General features: G+C 42.3%; 2 protein-coding genes across 2 annotated transcripts; both read right to left on the bottom strand.

Annotated features, from left to right (window-relative positions):
• Positions 1–9,092: 9,092 nt before the first annotated feature.
• On the bottom strand, positions 9,093–9,709 carry LOC115730344. Its single transcript, XM_030660985.2, has one exon. The coding sequence runs from the start codon at positions 9,528–9,530 to the stop codon at positions 9,270–9,272; it is 261 nt and encodes an 86-aa protein (XP_030516845.1). The 5' UTR covers positions 9,531–9,709; the 3' UTR covers positions 9,093–9,269.
• Positions 9,710–10,157: 448 nt separating this feature from the next.
• Positions 10,158–11,484, bottom strand: LOC115730345 (LOB domain-containing protein 11-like). Its single transcript, XM_030660986.1, has 2 exons — positions 11,233–11,484; positions 10,158–10,508 (listed from the first exon to the last, which is right to left on the bottom strand). The coding sequence occupies exons 1-2, from the start codon at positions 11,482–11,484 to the stop codon at positions 10,158–10,160; spliced, it is 603 nt and encodes a 200-aa protein (XP_030516846.1).
• Between the last annotated feature and the right edge of the window lie 12,020 nt (positions 11,485–23,504).

The following is a 23,504-nucleotide window of genomic DNA, read 5'->3' on the forward strand; positions in this document are numbered from 1 at the left end:
CCTCTTTTTGATCCAATCTCAAGATTTACAATGGCTAGAGATTGTATGAAGTTATATCTTGCTAAAATAATAAGTTTAAAGAATTTTTTTTGCAAGCTTAAGTCTAGGGTCGCACTCACGACCGATACATGGAGCTCCACTCAGAACTTGAACTATTTATGTCTCACTACTTATTTTATTGATGATGATTGGAAATTGCACAAAAGAATCATTAGTTTTGTGGTAATGTCTAGTCACAAGGGCAAGGAAATTGGAAAAATGATTGAGAAATGCATCAACGAGTGGGGAATAGAGAAACATGTGTCCACGATCACCGTGGATAATGCCAGCTCAAATGATGTAGCCATTAAGTTTTTGAAAGCTAAATTTCTAAAAGATAAGCTGTTGATTTTAGATGGTGAAGCTTTACACATGAGGTGCACGGCTCATATTTTAAACTTAATTGTGAGGGATGGATTGCATGAGATACGTGATTCTATTACACGTATTCGAAACGCTGTTAGGTATGTGAGAGGTTCTCCCATGAGAGCTAAATCATTCCAAGCTTGTATTGAGAGTGCAAGGATCGGTTATAAGGGTTCAGCTTGTCTTGATGTTTCCACTAGGTGGAACTCCACTTATCTCATGTTAGACACTGCATTAAAGCTAAGAAAAGCTTTTGAGAGGCTAGAAGAAGATGATCCTTTCTTCTCGGCTGAGCTTGAAGATGAAACTCCTAAAAATAAAGATTGGGAAAATGCCAGAGTTCTTATCATATTTTTGAAAAAGTTTTATGATTCCACCAACAAGATGTCCAAGACTTTGTATATCACTTCAAATGATTCTTTTGACGAGATAGCTGGTTTATATAAAACTTTGAAACAAGCGGCGAATGTTTTAGATGCTAGAGTGAAAGCCATGGGGGTAAAGATGAAGGAAAAATTTTACAAATATTATGGGAGTTTCGAAAAAGTGAACATGATGGTTTTGATTGCGGTGATATTGGATCCAAGAAAAAAGATGAAGTATGTGCGATATTGTTGTAAACTAATCTATGATGATGATGAGATAGTAAATGAGAGGTGCGATTATGTGAGGACTTATCTGGAAGATTTGTTTAGTTTTTACGAGAAGCCTTGTGGTTCCGGACCTTTTGGCGACAAAAATTCGTGTGGTCAACTTTTAATTGATGCTGGTGGTAGTTCGGGCGGTCAACATAAGGAAGGTCACAAAGATGAGAGTGGTCTCACTGTGGATTTCGATGTGAGTTTCGATGGGGATAAAGCATTCGAATACTTTATGGATGAGGAGAAAAAAGTGGCCGAGGGCAATTTATCCGAGATCGAAAAGTATCTTCAAGCTACACGTGAAGAAGGTTGTACTCTTGACATTTTGATGTGGTGGAATACAGCTAACCAAAAGTTTAAAATCCTCTCTTTGATGGCTCGGGATATCTTGGCTATTTCAGTAACAACCGTTGCTTCGGAGTCTACTTTCAGCACATCTAGTAGTGTGCTTGATGGCTATCGAAGTTCTTTGACTCCTGGAGTGGTGGAATCTTTGATTTGTGCTCAAGATTGGTTGAGAGTGGTTAACAAGCCGGTCAATATGGAGGAGTGCATCGAGAACGCAGAAAAGTTCGAGTCGGGTAAGTCATGGATATATCTTTTCTTTTGTATCTTGTATTTCTTTTGTATATTTAATAAGTGAATGCTCTTATTAATATCTTGTTTTTAGTAGCTATGGATGATGCTTGTTCGGAGCTTACTGGTAAATAGAGTTGACAAGTTGGTGGAAGGAATATATGGTGAGATTTTCATTCACTAATTTTCGCCTCGGTTTTTGCATTTTATTGGCTAAAGCCCATGCTTAAAAATCAGTCCGCAACTCTTCTGCACTTTGCTGTAAGGGGAAGCATTTGCAACAATTTCGCATGCCATGTGATGCATGTGTATGACAGATTTGAAACCATTAGCATAAGCACATTGTCTTAAGTTCTCCAAACCAAAAGCTCATTACTTGTTAATTTGCTGCTATTTGGAGTTAACTTTGCAGGAAGATGTGAGCTGTTTTATTGTTAAATCCCAACTTACAAGTCACATATACCTTCCCGATCAACATCCTCTTTCTCCAAGTATGATCCCTTTGAGTTCGCTTTCTATTAATTCCATTTCTAATTCAAAACTAATGTACGTTGCTTATATATACTTATTGTAGGTTGGCCGCACTTTTGTTTCATCCATCAAATATCAAGAAAGGACTTGAAGTTTAGAAATCTTCCCATTTTTCTATTTCACTATCATTTCTGTTAATTTTTCGTGGTCAAGTGTAAGGTTTTTTTTTTTCCTTTGGGTATGCTTTTAATGAGCTTTTGATGATCATATGGGGACACCTTGACTCATTGTTGAGTTTTTGAATTTGGACTGGACTCTGGGCGGTGAGTAGCCTCTTTGAATGGTACAAGTAATGAGTTTTTGGTGATCAACCTCTTTATTGAAGATGCCTACTTGTAAATAGAATTTATTTGTTTTTAGAGCAAGTCAACACCCTCGTTTGGAGTTAACTTTCCGTTAATGTTCTGCGAGCTTCAAGTCCTAGGCGGTTTCACAAATATGTTTGGAGAACCGGACCAAAAATGGGAACCGCCACTTTTGATGAGCTTTCGTAAATTCTTTTTACAAGTAATGAGTTTTTGATGATTAGCCCCTTTACTGAATTTTTTTTAGAACCGCCTGGGAATCGGACCGGATCGATGGTCCGGTCCGGTTCCCGGTTCCGTGGGTGGCCGGTCCAATTCGCGATTCCAAAAAGTGAGAACCGGGACCACCGGTTCGGTTCTTGATTTTTTATGGGAATCGGACCGGACCGGGAACCGCTTACCCTACCTTTCGCATCTTAGATTGCCCCGATCGGTAATTCTTCTTGCCCTTTTGCGGCGACCCCGATACTACTCCGTCTAAAATCACTCTTGTGCTTCGGGCTAAGTGTTACAATAAACTGCTCAAAGTTTATTGTTTGCAGTGTGTCCCAAATCATTTTCCCTTTTGCCAACTCAGTATCAGAATAACTCCCATGGAGATCAAGAGAGGCAACTTTTTCTACATTGATAACTCCCGCTGCTAGAGAATTACGTTTCCAAACCCAATTCCTCCTTTTTCAATAAGGTTCTGATGCGGAAGTTTGTGGTATCACTCTTTCTACCCGAGCAATTTCTAGGCTTCTTTATTTACTCTTCATTCTCTGGAACCTCCTTTTGATAGTTCGATAAGATGCATGCCCAAGTGGTTTAACTACCATTCATTTCTCTTCGGGGAGACTATATGGGATCTTGACTGTCTTTTTTTCTTTTTGTTTTTGCACTTCATATGAAGCGTAGTCTGGTGGTGGATCTTCAAACTCATCTTCCCAATCCGTTGGTTCAATTGGGGATGACGGATATGGGTTGTGATCCGACGAATCACCATAATGCACCACATAATTGAATTTATCACTAGGTTCTCGAGAAAACCTACCTTAGGATCTCCCTTATTATATCGCTGCATAAGACTTTCTTTTTCTCAAGATTCCGTGTGGTTCTAATGTCGTTACAAACTTGACTATCGGTTTCATTGACCTCATGTACCTGCATTAGCTGATTGTGTTGTACCTCCTTCATTGGCTCTTGAGAAAGGTAGTTCGTGGACACAATTTTAGACTTTATTTATGGCCTACCTTCTCTTCGGACATACGAGCCGGATCGGTATCTTCCTGTCGGTCCTCTCTTGAACCGATACCTTGGAGAATGTCGAACTAGATTGTCCAACTCTTGAAGGCAATGAGCGCAGAGCTTGTTATCGTTATACCTTGATGGAGTGTGGATGTTGACCATACCAGTCATCTTTGGAAAAGGATCAGTATCCACCTCCATTGGAGCTTTACCTTTCTCATTAGCAAACTTGATTTTGCCTTGCCGAATCGCTTCCCGAATTGTCTTTCAAAAGACAATACAATTTACTGTATTATGACTTGTTGATGATGCCACTTGCAATACCTTTTGTCGACTAACTCCTCTTTAGATGGGATTTTCTATTCTTTAGCTAGCTTGATCCACCCATCCTTTCGTAACAAGTCAAATATTTCATCTAACTTGTATATGTCGAAAGAATAACTGTTCGATTCTTTAGTTTTGATCTTTGTAACATCTCTTACTCTTGCTAGCTTAAGTCCTGGGCATACTTAAGGTTTTTCCAAAACCATAGTCGTGATAGCAATTTCATTCTCTTCGTCTCCTTCGACTAGGTTATCAAATTTAGTATTCTCTACAAGAGCTACGGTTTGCCGATTGTCTTCAATGGCTTCTTATATCTTTCCTTCAACAAATGCTCATATTTAGAAACTCTTGTGGTTAACTGGAAGAGATCATCAAATGCCCGACCTTCGAACATTTTCCGTAAGTTGAATTTTAGCCCATTGAAGGCTAAATTGGTAAACTCTTTCTCGGTAAGAGATGTCAAACACCAATTTATGGATTTCTTAAAACGAACGATAAACCGATAAGTCGTCTCGGTGTTATATTGATACATTCTTGCATCGGCTACCGTCACCTCTGGGATCGATCAGTAAAATTGGGAATTGAACTGTTTCTCCATCTCATCACATGCCTAAATGGAATTTGCAGGCAAGTTTGTATACCATGTGAATATTGTCCTTGACAAAGACAATGAGAACAACCTTAGCCTCAAAAACTCATTCGTTCCGGCTTCCTTGTATTGTGCAAGGAAACGGCCAATATGTTCCATTGTTAACTGATCCTCTTCTTTCGTGAACACGGTGAAGTATTGTGTCTTAAATCCCCTTGGATAAGAAATATGGTCGACCCGGTTGGGATGAGGATTCCTATAAATTGGTCTCGAAGCACCTCTGTTTATTCCCAACTGTTGTAGCACTAACTCAGCTACTCAATTTGGGTTCCATGACTTCATATTTTGTTGGCCAATCCAAGCCTCTTGCCCTCTTCGGTCGACTTGTAGAGGCCTATCCATTCCTTGATTCTCCAGATTGAAGTTAACCGGTGGCGTCAGACCGTATTGTAGATTTCCCATGACCTGTGGATTCGGTTGAACTCCTAGAGGCCTTAAGGGTTCTAAATTGGGTAAATTCGGTGTTGGTTGTGCATTTTGAATGGTTGGATTAACCGTGTTAACCTTAGCCGGGCTAATTTGAGGAAAATTATAATCACTAACTCAATTAATCAAATTAAGCGGCATTGGATTTTCTAAGGGAAAAGTACACTAGAAGTGTCATAACTTGTGTACGGCGTTCACTTGAGTACCACAACTTTCAAAACATTCACTTAAGTGCCATAACTTTTAAAAACCGTTCACTTGAGTGCTACGTCGGAGCAAAATCGTTTACTTGAGTACTACAGTAACTTTTCCGACGTGCCACGTCGCCTTTTCGGCGTGCCACATCAGCTTTCCGGCGTCTACAGTAACTTTTCCGGAGTTTACAATAACTTTTCCGGTTGCCACATCAGCTTTTCCAGCCGCCACGTCAACATGGCACTCAAGTGAACGATTTTTAAAAGTTATGGCACTTAAGTGAACGTTTTAAAAGTTATGGCACTCAAGTGAACGCCGTACAAAAGTTATGGCACTTCTAGTGTACTTTTCCCGATTTTCTAGTCTCGGTATAATTCTAACCGCTATGAGAGGTAAAGATTGTCCCCCATTACCATTATATCCAATGTTGGGAGGTCCATATACTGGCAAAAAAGGAGTAATACCGAGAGAACTCACATGGAAAGGTAAAATTTGAAAAGATGAACCGAGACATGATATTACCTCATTTATGGCATTAACCACCATGGGCTTTGTCACATCAATGACATGCATCACCTTGTGATTGGTTAGTTCATTCTGCTACTCTTCGAACATCCTCTTCATCATGGCCACTAATGTAACGTCGAGGGCCAAAATGCGAGTTTATTCCTTGATTAACCGTCGTGGAATGTCAACATTTCGTGGAGGTATTTCCGCAACTGGATTGGCTGTAGAATGCTTCGACCGAGCATCATTGTCGGGGTTGTTGACATTATCGGCCTGCACTCGATCACCATCGGACTAGTTTATCGTTCTCACAATTTTCTCCAAAACTCACCACATAAGTCCTACCGGACGTGCCAAAAAGATTCTCGTGTGTTAAGTGAGGGGAATATCTTTCACCGAAATTCAATCTTTAGCTTTTATCAAGAGGGGTCATGTGGCTCAAATGTCTAGGAGAGTTCGGGCAAAATGTGTATGGTGTATGGATGGATAGGTGGGTATGGGAAGATTGTGTGTAAATGGATTGTGGATTGAATGATTATGTGTCAAGTTCCTACGATTTACAATACTGCTAAAGAAAGTAGTAGATTGTTGGAAACACAAAAGTACGGGGAATGTGAAGTGCGAGGAAAGTTAAACTACAATGAAAATGAGTGTTTTTTGTTGATCGGTCGGGGGGTTTCTCCTTCATCACCACCGCATATGCTTCATCCCTTACACTTTATAGCTGCTCAGACGATTACTTCAAGGTTTTCGAATCTTGAATTTTGGCGCTTCCAATAACTTCCCACGATCTTCATAGCTTGTTCGCCATTCGCCAAAATTTCAAATGACTTCTTTTTCAATCCATAACCTCTACAATCAGTTCATATTTCCCTTGATAACTTCTTCATGGTCTTCGTGGTCTTCTCGTGCCCATTACTTTTGCCTTTTGTTTGTAACCACCTTGCTTATGCGACTAAGTCGGCACGTTCATAGTCAATTGTGTGGTTGTACTTACTGATTACTAACTTTCTTCACGGTTCTATCAGCAAGTTTTCAATTTGCTTTCAACTAATCGAAACTTAGGACCTAGTGGCCCTACTGTTAGTTCAATATCTTGCTCTCAACTCACTGAATCTCGGGATACAACAATCTTACCGTTCGTTCGGTGTCTTGTGTATCTTTTCGATGTCAACACACGTCGAATTTTTACGAGATATATTTTACGATCCATGCATGTGGTTAAGCCATATTTTATGTTGATCGGTAACACGCACTCTTTAATTCTTTAATGTTTGAACAGCCCCTTCTATATGTTTATGGCTTTATCGTAAGGTTTCTAAGTAGTAATTGATTCAATTCTTTATATTTTATTGCAAATTTGTAATCAGAACTGTAATTTCTAAAATCTTTCGAGTTGGTTCGGTGAATGAAAATCGGCCCAAACAATAGGCTGGACCTAATCCACATAATGCCCACAAAATTATGGGCAGCTTGGCACACAGAAATTTTCTAAATTTCTATCTTGCGAATTTATTCGATTTGTTATTTTTTGCCATAGTTTTCCAATTTCATTTGGAAATGTGTTTAACACAGACTACAAGCTCTCAAATTAAAATGAAAATCCCAACAAGAATTTTTTTTTTTTTTGCAGCTTTTTTGAAACTTTGATTCCCTAATTTATTTTAGGGATATGTTCACTAGAAGTCTTAAAACTTTTACAAAAGTACAATCTAGTCATAAAACTTGTAAAAGGTTCAATCGAGTCCTAAAATTTATCAAATTGATGCAATCAAGTCTTTTCGTTAACATCGTCAATTTGTCTAATGGAAAATGCTGTAGTGGCATTTTTAAATTAATTTTTCTATCCTACATGGCATTTGTTATTATTTTATTTTCAATTTTTTTATTTAAATCAACTTAAAAAAACAAAAAAAAGACTAAAATTTTAAATTTTAAAAAATAAAACTGAAGAAAACAAAGAAAAGGGCCAAGGCCATGTCGATGAGGCATGGACTTCACCCATCATTAGAGGGACCGGCAAGAGTCAACCGGCTCGTCTAAGATCTCCTACTCGTTTGTTTGTTTTTCATTTTCTTATTCCTTGTTCTTTCAATGGGAAATAGAGGATAGACAAACTTTTCGGCTCACTCTACTTAGGGATGTATTGAGACGAAATGGATCACTTGTTGTTCTTGCTTGGATGGGACTAGCTCATTCTCGTCACTTGGTTTTGGAGATAGATTTCTCTAGCATTATTGATGCTCGATTTCTGTCGAAATACATAAAGCAAATCGCGTATCTCACTTGAGTTTTTACGCCCGACCGACATTTTCGTCTTGATCTTCTTTCATAAAAAGGAGTTCTTGTTGTTGTTTTGCTAGAATAGCGGTTCCGACTCGCTATTGTAATGGCTCGATTGTATTTTCGGGTTTTCTTCTTTGTCCGGACTTGAAACTTATAGATCCCATCAAGAAACAGAGAGTAGCAACCCGTAACGTTACTTTTTCGCCTTCCTCAACACCATAGCCACCTCTGCCTCTCTTAGACAACTTCTAGATTTGGGTTGAAATGCCTTGGCCCGAAAGGCCTCGCTGGGGACAAGCGATGGTCGCTAGCTTTAGGTAAGGGTCGGCATCACCTAGATCCGACCCTAGGTAAGGACAAGCAATGCCTACCCCTAGCGAGGCCTCGCCAGCCGAGGCGTTTCAACCCATATCTAGAGGTTGGGGTCGGCAAGGCCTCGCTCAAGGTTGGCAAGCGCCGGCCACCTCACCTAGGGCTAATAGAGGTCATTGGCCCCTTCAACGAGAGGTAGTAGCAGCCGCGCCTCACCGGCGAAGCCCCGCCCTCCTCTTTTTGTTGTTTTCCCATTATAGTTTAGCTTTTTAAACTTAATATTCTAATCTTTTTTTAGTTTTCCTAATTTAATTAAATAAAATTTTAAAAGAAAATAATGAAAAATATCACGTAGGATAAAGAAATTAATTTAAAAATGTCACGTCTATATTTCCATTAGATAAATTGAGGGCGTGGACGGAAAGACTCAATTGGACCAATTTGATAAATTTTAAAATTCTATTGAATTTTTTGAAAGTTTTAGGATTTTATTGTACTTTCGTGACTAGTTTTAAAATTTCTAGTGAACATATTCCTTTATTTTAGCACCGCTATTTGGTTGAATGCCAAAATTTTTGACGTCATTGTACCGTTAATACTGTATAAGAAATCCCATACATAACTGGTCCCTTTCATTTTCATTCGACATTTCACCATCTTAATAATCGAAAAATGAAAAAATAAAATAAAATAAGAAAAGCCAAGATCTGAAATCAAAAGCAAATGCACATCTTCCATCCTCTTCCTTCCTTTCAACTTGCACAGAGACTACATACCCAGACAACAAAATCACAGCAAAAGGGAGAGAGACGATCGAATCGGAGCAGAAACACAAATCACGGATCGGACCGATTGCCGAAACCCGTACGAGCGGCGAGCGATTGATCACGCGATCTTGGAAGGGACAGCGGGAGCATCGTCGACGCGCTTCGGATCTGAATCCACGGGATCAGGGCTAGGGTTGGGGGCGATCAGAGGGGCCCGGGCAGTGCCGTCGCGATCGTCGTCGGGGTCGTAATCGGGGTTGAGGGACCGGTCGATGGCTTCCCGGCCGCGTTCGAGGCAGGGCTTGCAAGCGATCTCGATGGCGATCCAGCCCAGCACCACTCCCGCGATCGCGATGAGCGCGCTCGTGATCGCCGCCATTTCTCTTTGGTTCCTCCTTTAGCGCAGGGATGAGAGGGACGCCGAAGAAGACGAAACCAGACCTAAAGGCAGTCTCAAAACGGTGCGATGGACCGAAATAGTAGACCCACCAACTGGCGCTCACAGCGACAGAGAGAAGATGCCGGGTCCGATTCCAAGCAGCCGAATTGTGCCCCTCACGGCCTTTAACCGCCCTTGCTTTTGAAATAAATTACAGCATTGCCACGTTCGTGTGGTTGATATAAAGTGGGAAGCATAAATAAGCATGATTTTAGGTTATAATGGGTCTAGTCCGATTTTAGGTTTTAGGACATGCATGATAAGTGAAAAATTTTCAAAATTAGAGAGCCGATTTTGACGGATAGGTTTCTTCATAATGTCCCCTAAGTTAGGAAAACTTCATCAAACAACGACCCCGTTTGTTTCGTGAAAAATAAAAAATAATTTATTATGGATAACAATTTATGTCTAAATATTGTTGTAGATGATGAAATTTTTTAGTTCGTTCATTCAAGTAAGCGGTACAATCGATTATATCTCAGATAATATTTTTTAAATAATTTATTTTTCGCGAAACAAACGCATTATATATATGGATAGATGCGGTCAATAAGCACAATCCACTAGTCATGTCCAGAGAGGCTCGCAAAATGAGCCAAAGCCACTATATTCATCCAAGCACGAGTCGATTTGGATTTGGTAGTCGTCGAACGGACTATTCAGGAGAATCTCGAGGGACTGGTGCGGCGACGAGTCCTGAGATTTGGTCAGTTGCAGTTGTTCCACGAGACTAGCAAGTTGGATTTGCATGCTCATGAGCTCAGCTTCCGACTTGGCAAGCTGCGCTTGGAGTTGGCTGATTTGCGTCTGGAGTTGGCTGATGGCCCCGGCACAACCGTAGACAGGGTCTCGAATCCTCGTACTGGCCTCGTAAATCATGCTGCTCACTGCATCGCCTCTTCGCGATTCGGGAAGTGCCTGAAAAATTCTCAAAATGTCATGCCTCCCTAAATTAATTGCTTCTCATAGCAAAATGGCACATAATGCTCCCCTGTTGGCCAGCGCCTCACCCTGGATCTTGGTGAGGGCACGGAGGCCCTCACCTGTGACCGGTGATGGTCGGTTGGTGACCCGCTGCCCGGAGTTGTACAAAAAAGAAAAGAAAAAAAAAAACAAACAAAGATTACAAAAATTGTAAATTTTGTCTACATCGATCGATCAGTCATGCCACGTAAGATAATCATCGTCTATGCCAGCAATTTCTAATCAAAATTAACTGCATAAAATGAATTGATATAAATACAAAAGGTTTAAAACTAAATTGTAGGTTGTAGACTTTTATGTACTTTTCCCGACAAGATAGTTACGTCGTTACTTGTTAGGTGCACACTAGCGATAGAACATGAATTTCCTCGACCAAACAACAGTAATCACTAGAGAAGAACGATAAAAACCCGGTCTGGTCCTATCCTGTGCTTTACCCGATGGTTCAAGGCACTCACACTTAATCAAAACTCTCCTCCATCTGCACATGTCCAACTTTAATTAATAGAATCTCATTACAAACATGAAGTTCTTTCAGCCTTAATTTGTCAACATTTAACTAAAATTCTTTACATCGAGTTGACAGATGAGACAAAGATTTCTTCCTGGCCCTGTAACAAGCTGTGCCATGATAGGGTAATAATAATGCATATCGTACCAGCAAGGACTTGACAATGTTGCTAGCGCCGAACACGCGGTGGGCGATGGCGAACTTGGCGGGGTCCGAGGGAGGGAAGTACGGGGCCAACACGCAGCTCTCCGAGCATCTCCTCCTCAATGCCTTGCACGCCGCGCAAGGGCTGGCCACGACCACCACCTGAAGCGGAAGAGCGGGAGTCGGACACGGCCAAGCTGGAGGGATTGGAGATGGAGGAGATGCAGAAGAAGCACCTGCACCTGAGGGCTCCATTTCGTGGAGTTGGAGCTCCAAACTAGGTCTCAACGAGCGTGAGTGAAGGTCTGTGTGTGTGTGTGTGACTTGGCGTGTGGCGGGTAGCGATGTATATATAGACCGAACTTGGGGAGACCTTGTTTGACTCGTTTATAGAAAATCTTTTCCACGTTTGAAAATCGTTGCGGATGTGATCTTATTTGAAAATTCCTTTGAGTTTGCATCGGGAAAAATTCAACAAGAATTTGAAGATGCAAAGATGGAATTATCTATGCATGGGATAACATTTCCTTTTCTCAAACAAGACCATTCGCCTGTTTGATGTAGCAAAAATTGCTAACATGTATTGTTCTAGTTTTAACTCATCGGATTCATCAATCTACACATTCGATTTGATATAGTTTCGTAACCCAAAGATCATGTGCTCGATTTCGCGTAATGCCCTTTGTTGTACTAGTTATCAGTCTATTGCTCGATAATTTAACATAACTTGAGCTTTTGGACTAACGAACTAAGCGCTTGCTTCAAACAACAAAAAGCGTATAACCTGCGCTAACATTTGCCTTCAAAAATGGAGAAACAAAATCCATGGTCGCACACAATCTATATCTTAATACCCCAAAGAATGGATCTTTCGAGCTAGAGCATTTGAGCAAAGCTATAGAATGGATCTTTCGAGCTAGAGCATTTGAGCAAATCAATCTAATTGTGTAGATGTTGTCACCAAGAGCAGAGCTGTTGACGCCTAAATTTTGACTAATCTATTTTTTGCATAAAAATTATAAAAAATCATCTCATATATTTATTTTTAGCGTACATTGCATTGGCATATAATTGGGCAAGCGGAACACTTAATTTAGCATGCGTCTAGACTAGGCACGGGATGGAAAAATATACCGAGAAGATTTGAAACTTCGGGGATCTGTATTGCAAATACTTAAAACTTCGGGGATCAGTATTGCAAATACTTGAAACTTCAGGGACTGCATTGCAAATACCAAGAGAAGATGAAGAAGGGAAGATGATGAAGGGAAGATGATGAAGGGAAGGTGATGAAGAGAAGATAAAGAAGAGAAGATAATGAAAGGAAGATGGTGAAGGGAAGATAAAGAAGAGAAGATGAATATGATGAAGGGAAGGTGATGAAGAGAAGATGATGAAGAGAAGATGAAGAAGGGAAGATGATGGAGAAATTTGGCTATAAAAGGGGAGAGAGTTTTTTGGGGGAGAAAAGGAGAATTGAGAGAGTTTTAGAGTGAAAGAGAATTGAGAGAGTTTTAGAGTGGAAGAGAATTGAGAGAATTTGTGAGAGAAATTCTTTAGAGAGGAAAAATAGAGTTCTTGAGAAAAGTTGGAAGAGAAAATTTGAGAGTGAAGAAAAGAGTTTTAGTCGAGCATCATCTTTGACGAGTCCCGACACGTACTTCGCCTCTCGCCATCCAACAACGCCGCTGCTTGCCTTTTTCGACGATAGCCACGTTCTTCCAACTCCGAGATCTTGAAGGAAGCCATAACGTGTACGTGAGTAAGATTTTGTGTAATAGAAGGTAACTCTTTCCATCTCGATCTACAAAAATGTAATCGTTTGGTGTGAACATTTGTTTGTTTATTTTAGACATGTTACGTGTCTCAAAATTTAGCATCATTACATGTTAATTTATTTTTATAAATACTCGTGATTGGCTGCGTTTTCTTTCTTTCTAAATCACCCATGGTGTATATCGTACAAAGTTCAATGTTTTACATCCCCATAAAAAAGAAGAAAAAACCAAAAAAATTGCATCTTTGAATTTCAAGTAAAATCCATCAAAATTGCCAAATCAAATATTTTTTCATGAAAATGGTACCGAAAGGGCGTTAGAGTAATCTAGCGTAACCAAATCCCCCGAATTCAAAATCTACGGTTCGCGGAAATAAGATAGTTTTCTCCCGCTATTTTATTTAGGTTTCTAATCAACCTACCGAAAATGATTAGTGGCGACTCCAAATTCAAAATATATTGCATGTTAATCATTTGAACCTTAAGTTGCGATTTGGTATGGACTTGGGAGAGTCCGAGTTAGGTTAGTTAATTAATTAACCCGATAATCCATTAGCCCGAAAATTAACTTGTTTATTTTTTAGGTCGTGACGACTTGGCGACTCCTGGGGACTAAAGAGGACTTAGGCCAGAATAATTTCATGAAAAATAAAATCACTTGATCCGGCAATCTTTTTTGAATTTTAATCCTTAGGTGTTAAATGGTTTTGCGGGAAAGGGAGTTATAAGGGGAGGAGTCTGTGGCTAATCTTTGTTTTGCGAGCTTGGTGATGAGAATTTTAATTTTTGAACTATCGGAGTGCCGATTGCTTTTAAAATGTCGTGCATGCCTCTATATAATTGCACTACACCACCTTGACTTGTGACCGAACCCGGGTCACCCGATAGTTTCGAGGATGGTATTTATGTGGTTCTTTAACCTTGGCGGTAAGGCTTCGCTAAAGGTTATCCCGCTTGGATCCCGAATTCTTCAAAAAAATGGCTCGAGAGTTATTCTCATGCACGTAAGGCTATGATGCATGAGAGTTGCTCTTGTCGACCGAACCAAGCCGAGATGATTGGACCCGACTAGTCGTGACTATGTATGCGAGGCAAAGCAACTAGTCATGATGAACGTACGCGAGGCTGCGACATGTCGTTTCGTCTTTCATTTCATTTTGCTAAAAGAACTAAAATCTGAATCCACACTTCATGTGCATGTCTTTGTGATTGACATTTTCTTCCTACGAGCGGTAATTTCTTGTCTCTTATGCCTTGTTATCTCATTTTTATTCGGGCTGGTCCATGGTTTAGGTTGATTTAATTGGCACGTGATCTATATACGAATGGGTCGCAACGATATCCGTTTCGTGCCTACTCCGAAGCTAGAGCTCAAGAAGCTATGGGGTAAGTTGAAGTCGGATGGCCAGCAGTACGTGCTCAAGCGTATCGGGTTCATGTTGCCAATTCTTGAGATTGATGTTCAAAGCGGGATCATGCAAGCACTTGCTCATTTTTGGTGCCCCGAGACGACCACGTTTGTGTTCGGAGGTAAGTTTGAGCTCACACCTACTCGGAAGAATACAAGATTGCCATTGGAAAATCAATTGAGTTGGATGTGGTTGAACCACCTATTCGGGTAGATCCGGTGGTAGTGCTTGCTGAATTTTTGGGTTCGACTAAAAAGAAATTGAAAAAGTGCTGAAGGGTAACTGCCGGGCATGCCCTTTATCTTTCCTCATTGAATGTTTTGAAAATAACTCCGACCTCATGAGATCTAAGATTTTTATCTTAACCTTTTTCGGACTTATCATTTTTCCATTCCGTCAGAACGCTATAGATCCCGTGATAGCATGGACGGTAAAACAAGTTTGTGGTGGGGTCAATTTCGTAAACACCATCCTTGCTGAAACTTTCATTTCACTAACATGTTTCGCTCATTCCAAAAAAGAAAACGAGAAAGAAAAAGATAAGATTTTTCGAGCCCCAATTGAGCTTTTACAAATCTGGTTTTTCTCACACCTTTCTCAATTCGGGAAAACATGATTTGTATTTGAAATGGGTATGACTAACAACCCTATTTTAAGATTTAAACAAATACGAGGATCGAACTAAGAACTTGCACTATACGCGGTGGGTCCATTTATTCGAGAATCCAAATCCTAAGATTTTCCTTTGGCAAGCTGTATGGTTTCGAGTGGTAGAAGCTCGATTGTGCCATGGCGACCGAAACCCGTGCCTTTGATGGGCATTTATGGAGCAACCAGCTATCGGCCTCTTCGGGTTACACGACAATTTCGGGTTCTCGCAAGATATCCCGCCTTCACTTGGGCCCAACGAATTCCAAGTTCAATTTGAGAAGGACGAGAACTACGAGAGCGGAACCGAGACGTCATTCTGAGGCTTGGCAGGAGTGTTTTAATCGAAGCTGATTTGGCCCATAGAGGAGCTCACCGGAAAAATGAGGAGTCACTTTGCCACAACTCAGTATATTCAGTTTCATGCCATCCCCGCTGAGATACTCCCGAAGATCCCGATCGTGACAATGCAGCATACCCGTCAAGCTCAACTCAAAGCCAGCGAAGAGAAGGCGATGAAGGCCCAAGAAAAGGCAGATGCTTTGGCAAAGGAGAATGCACGATTGCGGCGCGCCTTGAAGGCCCATTCGTCTATAGATCACGTGGCCTCTAAAAAAAGAAAAACCGTTTGATTTCTTGGTTTGCTTAAATTGAGTCATGTATTTACTTTCATAGGTTGATTGTTTAGGAATCTCATCATCCTATTTCCAATTTCACACTTTGCTTATGTAGTTTTTACAATTTCATCGGTTGTCCTCAATTCTGATTTGGCTTGTTCCTGTTGTACGATTTTTACTAAATTCTATGATCGAGTTTTGAGTAAGTGCCAAACACGAAAGTTGTAGACCAATGTTTCAACTAATGTCTTACAAAATTTCAGAATTAAATTCATAATTTAAGATGGCCCTTCGTTTTTTCAACAACATGCGGTTATAACAGTTTTCTGAACGTGATTTTTTGGAAAGACACATTAAACTGCTTTGATCCGTGCATTTCTAGTCCGATTGGCCAACATAAAAGTTGTTCATCATCTTCTCAACTATGAGCTCGTAAAATTTGGACATGTTTTGATCAACGTGCAAATTGATACGGATTTTTTCGTAAAAGCGGACAAACTGAAAATTACATGTTTCAATCCTTTGGTTATAATCACTTTGTTCGTTTGAGTCTAGAGGGATGCCATGGACCGGCTCGATATTCTCGCTCTCTGTACTCATTTTGCGTTTGTTACTACGTACAGGTAATTTATCACGGATCCTCCACATATTACTCGATCGGCCGCGAGGAAGATGGCCGACATCAACGCCACCGTCGGTGCTGCCCTAGACGAGAAACTTGGCTCCTTGACCGAGCGCTTCAAGGGATGATGTCCCGAAAGATGGAAGAAATGATGGCTGCCTTCGCCGCCAAACTTCAATCATCCACCACCAGCCCACCGCTAACCATTCCTGCTCCATTTCCTCCTATGGACAACTCCGGTAAAGCCCCGGAAACTGCTCCCTATCAGACAATGCCGCTAGAAGATGTGATCTTCACAAGTGTGAGCGCGAGCACGAGCACGCCGCCCGTAGTCCCAATCCCCCAAGCCAGCCCCGTGGCCCCCGGGTTGAATGGTGATACGGCCAGCGGTTGGCCCAAATGGAACAGAGGATCCGAGAGGTTGAGGGGACTCACAACATACCCCGGATTGACTTGTCTGTCTTTTCAAAGGTCACAGTGCCGGAGAAGTTCAAGATGCCCGACTTTGAGAAGTATGATGGAACTTCCAACCCGGTTCAAGACGTTCGGATGTACCGGGCAAGAATGAACAAGCATGCGACCAATGGCCCCCTAATGGTCCGAGACTTTCCAGGCTAGTTTAAAAGAAGCTGCCATGAGGTGGTATACGGACTACGAGATCTATCGGATGGATGATTGGGAGAAGGCAGCTAATGCTTTCATCAAACATTTTAGCTTTAACTTGGACGTACTCACCACCGGAGAAGATCTTGAACAGCTTGAGATGAAGAAAGGAGAAACAATCAAGCAGTATGCCACCAGGTGGAGGAACGTGGCATCTCAGCTGAAACCAGTCCCTCCGGAAAGGGAGCTCATGAAGTTGTTTGTTTCCACTGCCGCGAATTATGAAAACCCGAATGCGGGATCCGCTGCTACGTCATTCAGCCATCTCATCGCAATGGCTGAAGAAATTGAAAACGGTATGAAGAAAGGTTGGTACGATGATGTCACCACGATGACTAAGAGGTTTGCGGTAAGGAAAGATAAGGAACCGGCTCCACAGGTTAACATGACCTACGGCCCGTAAACCCATGACCCGGACGCGGTTGTGCAGATTCCTAATCGCCAGCAAGCTAATTTCGGCGTGCAACGACAAAGAGGGAATCAACGGCCCCCTCGGCAGTTTACTCCTCTACCGGGAACCCCGTCACGGGTACTCGCGGTTCTACGTAAGAGAGGTTTATCGACTTCCGAGCCTCTACGATCCGGTAACACGAGCTCGCCAAGATATGATCCATCAAAGAAATGTGATTACCACTTCGGGGAGCCTGGACATGACACCGACAAACTGTTTCGTGTTGAAGCATCGGATTCAAGATCTTCTTGATTCTAAGGCATTCTCGTTTCAAGGCAACAAACCGCCGAATGTCCAGAATAATCCTTTGCCGGATCATTCAAGTAAAGTTAATGCTATATTCGGGCCGGGGGATTAGACAGGTTGGTCTTTGTTAAAGTTGAAGTAGCCGATGTTCTCAATGCTCGATCGGGCGAGGATATTATGAGGTCGGTGAACCGATATCACTCGATCGCTTGAAGGAAAAGGTCTCCGCTCTCATGAAGAATGGATTCATAGTCCGGGCAAGTCAAACTGGGACAAGTGGCCACTATATCCCGGATTGTCATTGATCGGGATCGGGAGCTTGCGGCTTTGACCCAACCCGGGACTTTTCAAGAGTCTCGGGTGGAAGATGCTAATATGACTAACTTGATCAAAAATGACCCAGAGGTAGCAGACATGCCCGCCTTGGAAGATGTAGCGGATGACGAACTTGGAATAGTCATTGCCTCGCCTCAGCCTTTTCCGTACGCTAATGACAAGGCGGTTCCTTGGTCCTACGATCTTGCCCCGATAACAAGATCGGGACGCGCTTATAGTGATGACCAACCGACTAAACAAGTCACCGAGAAAGATGCTAAGGAATTCTTGGCCGTAATCAAGGCGAGTGAGTACGGCGTTGTCGACCCGATTGCGGAAGTCACCGGCTCGGGTATCCCTACTCGAACTTCTACAGTCATCCGAGAAGCATCGGGAGTCCTTGATGAAGGTACTCGGCGAAATTCACGTACCCGAGAATGTTGAACATGACAAACTAGAGAACTTTGTGGGGACGATCCTTCTAAAGGATCGAGGTTGCATTCGGCGACGATGAGATTCCTCTTGAAGGGCGAGGTCATAACAAAGCTTTGCACATAACAGTCAAACATAAGCAAACTCACGTAGCTCGGGTACTTATTGACAACGGGTCGGCACTAAATATTTGCCCATTAGCCACATTGAATCGTCTTGGAATCGACCTGGCCGGGTTGCGGACGGCCAAGACTTCCGTCCGCTCATTCGATGGCGTAAAGAAAGATGTCTTGAGGCAGATCAACTTGGAGATTCAGATCGGGCCTTCTTTGTTTGACATTCTCTTCCGGGTATTAGATATTCCTTCGGCCTTTAACCTTCTCTTAGGCCGACCTTGGATTCATAATGCCGGGGCTGTCCCATCAAGCCTTCATCAGAAAATTAAGTTCGTGGTCGAACAGAAGTTGGTGATTGTCCATGGGGAGGAAGATCACCAGATTTTCAATGAGACGGCCATCCCTTACATCGAGCCGACTCATGTTGAAGAAGATTCCTACCACGCTTTTGAGATAGTACACACTATCCATGCATCACCAGAAAGTCCTTTGCCAGTTCCCGAAATATCAGCCACTTCTCTTATGGTGGCTAAGATAATGGTTGGCAATGACTTCAAACCCGGTATGGGTTTAGGTCGACATGGCCAAGGGATTCGCACCCCAATTGAACCCAAAGGCCAATCTCATACAGCCGGACCGGGATGTCGAGGACGTGGACATAAAAGAGGCGTAATGGGTCGCGGTAAGCGGGCATGCGATCCTTTACCCCCACCTCTATATACCACTTTCCGATCAGCTGGAGTGGTTGGAGGTTACGATAATTTGACCCAATTCGAAGAAGACTTGGGGATTGTGTTCCCCGACACACCGAAGGACCGAGATATTCCAGTTGAGCCAATAGGGTCTGAAGAGGATGAAGGGGTCTTCGATATCGCTGGTTGTTTTGACGATGTAACCATTGCTGCTATATCTGAAGACGGAGCGCATGAAGAGGAACCTTACCCAGCACCTAAACCTTCCAAATCATTCGTCAATGCCATATGTGATGATCCATTGGAGGGTTTAGATTCGAGTAACATCTTTATGTTTATGCAATCCCCCGCGTGGGACCTTTTCTCGTTTCCTTTAGGTTTTGGATCACATTGGGATTTCTATTACGTGTTGCACTCTTGAATTTTTTCCTAGAAGATGTAATTTCATATCAATAAAATTGCACTATTTTTCGAATCTTGTTGAAGTATCCCAAACCAACCCGATGACGATAACCAACGACCAACAAGTTTGTCATCATGGTAAGAACCGAGGGTTGGGCTTCTTCAAGAATTCATGTCCCACGGTTTTGAAAAAAAAAATAATAACAAAAAATAAATAAATAAAGTTCTTCAAAAAAAAAAAAAAAAAAAAACACCGCAATTAAACCTTGTTTGTTTTTCTCGATTTTGTTACTTTATGTTTCGGGGGGATACATGAGGAGGGAAATCTAGTGGATTCGTAAGTATACGACCTAGATGAGTGCGATCCAGTTATGAGGAAATTCGTCGGGATTTCGAACGACATGAGGAGATCAAGCCCTTGACCGGTGAACAAACCTGTCTCGGTCAACCTAGGCGATGCAGTAAAACCCTAAAGAAGTTAAGATCGGGGCAAACCTTTCCAAAGAGATGACTGAGCGCTTGACTAAGCTCCCGAAGGATTACCGGGATATTTTCGCCTGGTCCTATGCGAGATATGCCCGGTCTTGACCGTTCCATTGTCGAACATTGTTTGCCGATAGATCCTTCGGCTAAGCCAGTGGTGCAAAAGTCAAGGAGGGCCGGACCAGAATTGGTCCGGAAGATCAAAGAGGAGGTCATGAAGCCGCTTGACGTCGGATTCCTTGAGACTACAGAATATTCTGATTGGGTTGCCAATATAGTCCCGGTCATGAAGAAGGATGGGCGTATTCGGGTCCGTGTCGATTATCGAGATTTGAATAAGGCCAGTCCTAAAGATGATTTTCCCCTCCCGCATATCGACGTACTTGTTGACTGATCTGCAGGATTTGAATTGTTTTCATTCATGGATGGTTTCTCCGGGTACAATCGGATTCTGATGAATGTCAATGACAAGTTGAAAACCACTTTCACCACACCATGGGGAATGTTTCATTACCGGGTGATGCCGTTCGGTCTCAGAAATGCTGGAGCTACTTACCAACGAGCCATGGTTGCCCTTTTCCACGACATGATGCATAATGAGATTGAGGTTTACGTTGATGACATGATAGCAAAAACAAGGCATGGAGAAGATCATGTCGAAACGCTCAATAAATTGTTCGATAGACTCCGAAAGTACAAGTTACGCCTCAACCCCGCCAAGTGTGTCTTTGGGACCAGCTCGGGCAAGCTGCTCGGATTCGTGGTAAGCAATAAGGGTATTGAAGTCGACCCTTCTAAAGTCAAGGCTATTCGTGAGCTTAAGCCGCCGACGACGGTTAAAGAAGTTCGAAGTCGATGGGCAAAGCTAAACTATATTGCTCGATTCATCTCTCGGTTATCGAAACCGCTAAGCCATTCCTCAAGCCGTTAAAGAAGAATGCGCTAATCCAATGGGATAGCGAATGTGAAGAAGCTTTTGGGAAACCGAAGCAAGATCTCATGAGTCCACCCGTGCTTATTCCTCCAACACCGGGCAACCTTTAATCCTCTACCTCACAATCCTTAGTGAGTCTTTGGGTGCTATGTTAGCACAAGAGAGGCAGGAGGATGGAAAAGAACGAGCCATTTATTATCTCGAGCAAGAAATTCACCGCTTCGTAAATGAAGTACACCGCAGAGAAAACATGTGCGGCGTTAGTCCGGGTACTGCACGTGCTTCGGCAATATACCTTGCATTACCAGGTACTTCGGTGACAGAGTGCGATCCTATCAAATACTTGCTTAATCAACCCGCCTTGATTGGTAGACTTGCCAAATGGCAGATCCTCATCTCCGAATTTGATGTTCAATATTTGTCCCAAAAGTCAATCAAGGGACGGGCTATAGCGGATGTCCTAGCTGAAAATCCGGGACGAGATGATGATGCCTATTATTCTGAGGATCGGATCATGTCGGTGGAAGATTACATCCGGACTATGTATTTTGACGGAGCTGTCAATTTATCGGGATCGTGCACGGGCGCGGTTACGATATCTCCAGGTGGTCGACATTATCCTGTGGCCGCAAAATTGGTATTCCCTTGCACAAATAATATAGCGGAATATGAGGCATGCATCCTCGGTGCCGAGGCTGCGATTGAAATGGGGATAGCCCGACTCAAGGTGTTCGGAGATTCCGCTCCGATTATCCTTCAGACTGTTGGAAAGTGGAAGACGAGAGATGCTAAATTGCTACCCTACCATGAGTATCCGGATAAACCGGTGGAGGAATTTGAGGATATCTCATTTGAGTATCTGTCCGGGACTCATAATCGATTCGCTGATGCATTGGCTACCTTGTCTTCAATGTTACAAATCGCCAATGGACTTGAGGTTGACCCACTGAAAATCGAGGTATTAAAAAAGCCGGCATATTGTATGGCCGTGATCGATGAACCCGATAGTAAGCCGTGGTACCATGACATCAAAACTTATATTCGAAGCGCAGGTTCCTCGAAGAAAGTACCGTATCTGACCAAAAGTACATAAGGAAGATGGCTTCGAAGTTCTTCTTAAATGGAGAAAATTTATACAAGCGATCATTCGATTCCGTCCCGCTAAGATGCGTTGATTCAACCGGGCGGTTCGTCGATGATGGAAGTGCATGAAGGGATCTGTGGTCCACACATGAATGGCCACATGTTAGCTAAGAAGGTTATGAGGTTGGGTTATTATTGGCTCACGCTCGAAAGAGATTGTATTCAGCATGTCCGGAGTTGTCACAAATGTCAGATTCATGGTGACAAGATTAATGTCCCTCCGAATGAGTTGCATCGGTTATCCGAACCATGGCCGTTTTCTATGTGGGGCATTGATGTTATTGGCCCTATCAATCCTAAAGCATCCAATGGGCATCGATTCATCTTGGTAGCAATTGACTATTTCTCTAAATGGATCGAAGCCGCATCCTATTTAGCGGTCACAAAGACGAAATATCGTGAAATTTATCCGTCGAGATATCATCGCTCGATATGGTTCACCTGAAGCCATAATCACCGACAATGGCTCAAATTTGAACAACAAGCTAATGGACGAATTGTTCAAGGAATTCAAGATCAAGCATCCGAACTCTTCCCCATATCGTCCTCGGATGAATGGAGCAGTAGAAGCCGCCAATAAGAATATTAAGAAAATCTTAGCGAAGACGGCTGAGAATTATCGCGATTGGCATGAGAGGTTGCCATTTGCACTTATGGCGTATCGGACCTCGATCCGGACATCTACGGGGCAACCCCGTATTCTCTTGTATATGGAATGGAGGTCTGTTCTACCAGGTTGAAGTGGAAATTCCTTCCTTACGTATACTTGTCTCAAGCTATCTTGACGGAAGCTGAATGGATCCAAGCAGAGGGCAAGCCAATTGAATCGATCGATGAAAAGAGAATTAAGGCTATATGTCATGGCCGGTGTTATCGCAAAGGGTTGCTAATTCATTCAACAAAAAGTTCGGCCTCGATATTTTCGGATCAATGACCTGGTCTTGCGAAAATTGTTGCCAATAGTCCCACTCCCGGAAGGGAAGTTTGCTCCAAACTATGGTGGTCCATATATAGTAAAGAAGGTGCTCCCTGGTGGTGCTTTGATTCGGCCGAGATGGATGGTCGTGTATTTACCAACCCGGTGAATTCGACTCGTAAAGAAATATTATACTTGATTTACTCGATGTTTTCATAATCGAGTTATAATATTAATACGATTCACAAGTTGTTCACATTTGGGCATTCGTTTGTTTCATCGCTACCAATTTTTTTGAGAGATCGTTTCGAATGGGGGGTCTCTCCGGCCCAATTGAATTAGCCATCGTAGCGTGAGATTTACATATTCACGAGTAAAAGGGGTTATCTTGCGAAAAAAATATGACGAC

The sequence above is a fragment of the Rhodamnia argentea genome, chromosome 3, assembly GCF_020921035.1.
Source record: "Rhodamnia argentea isolate NSW1041297 chromosome 3, ASM2092103v1, whole genome shotgun sequence".
Lineage (NCBI taxonomy): Eukaryota > Viridiplantae > Streptophyta > Magnoliopsida > Myrtales > Myrtaceae > Rhodamnia > Rhodamnia argentea.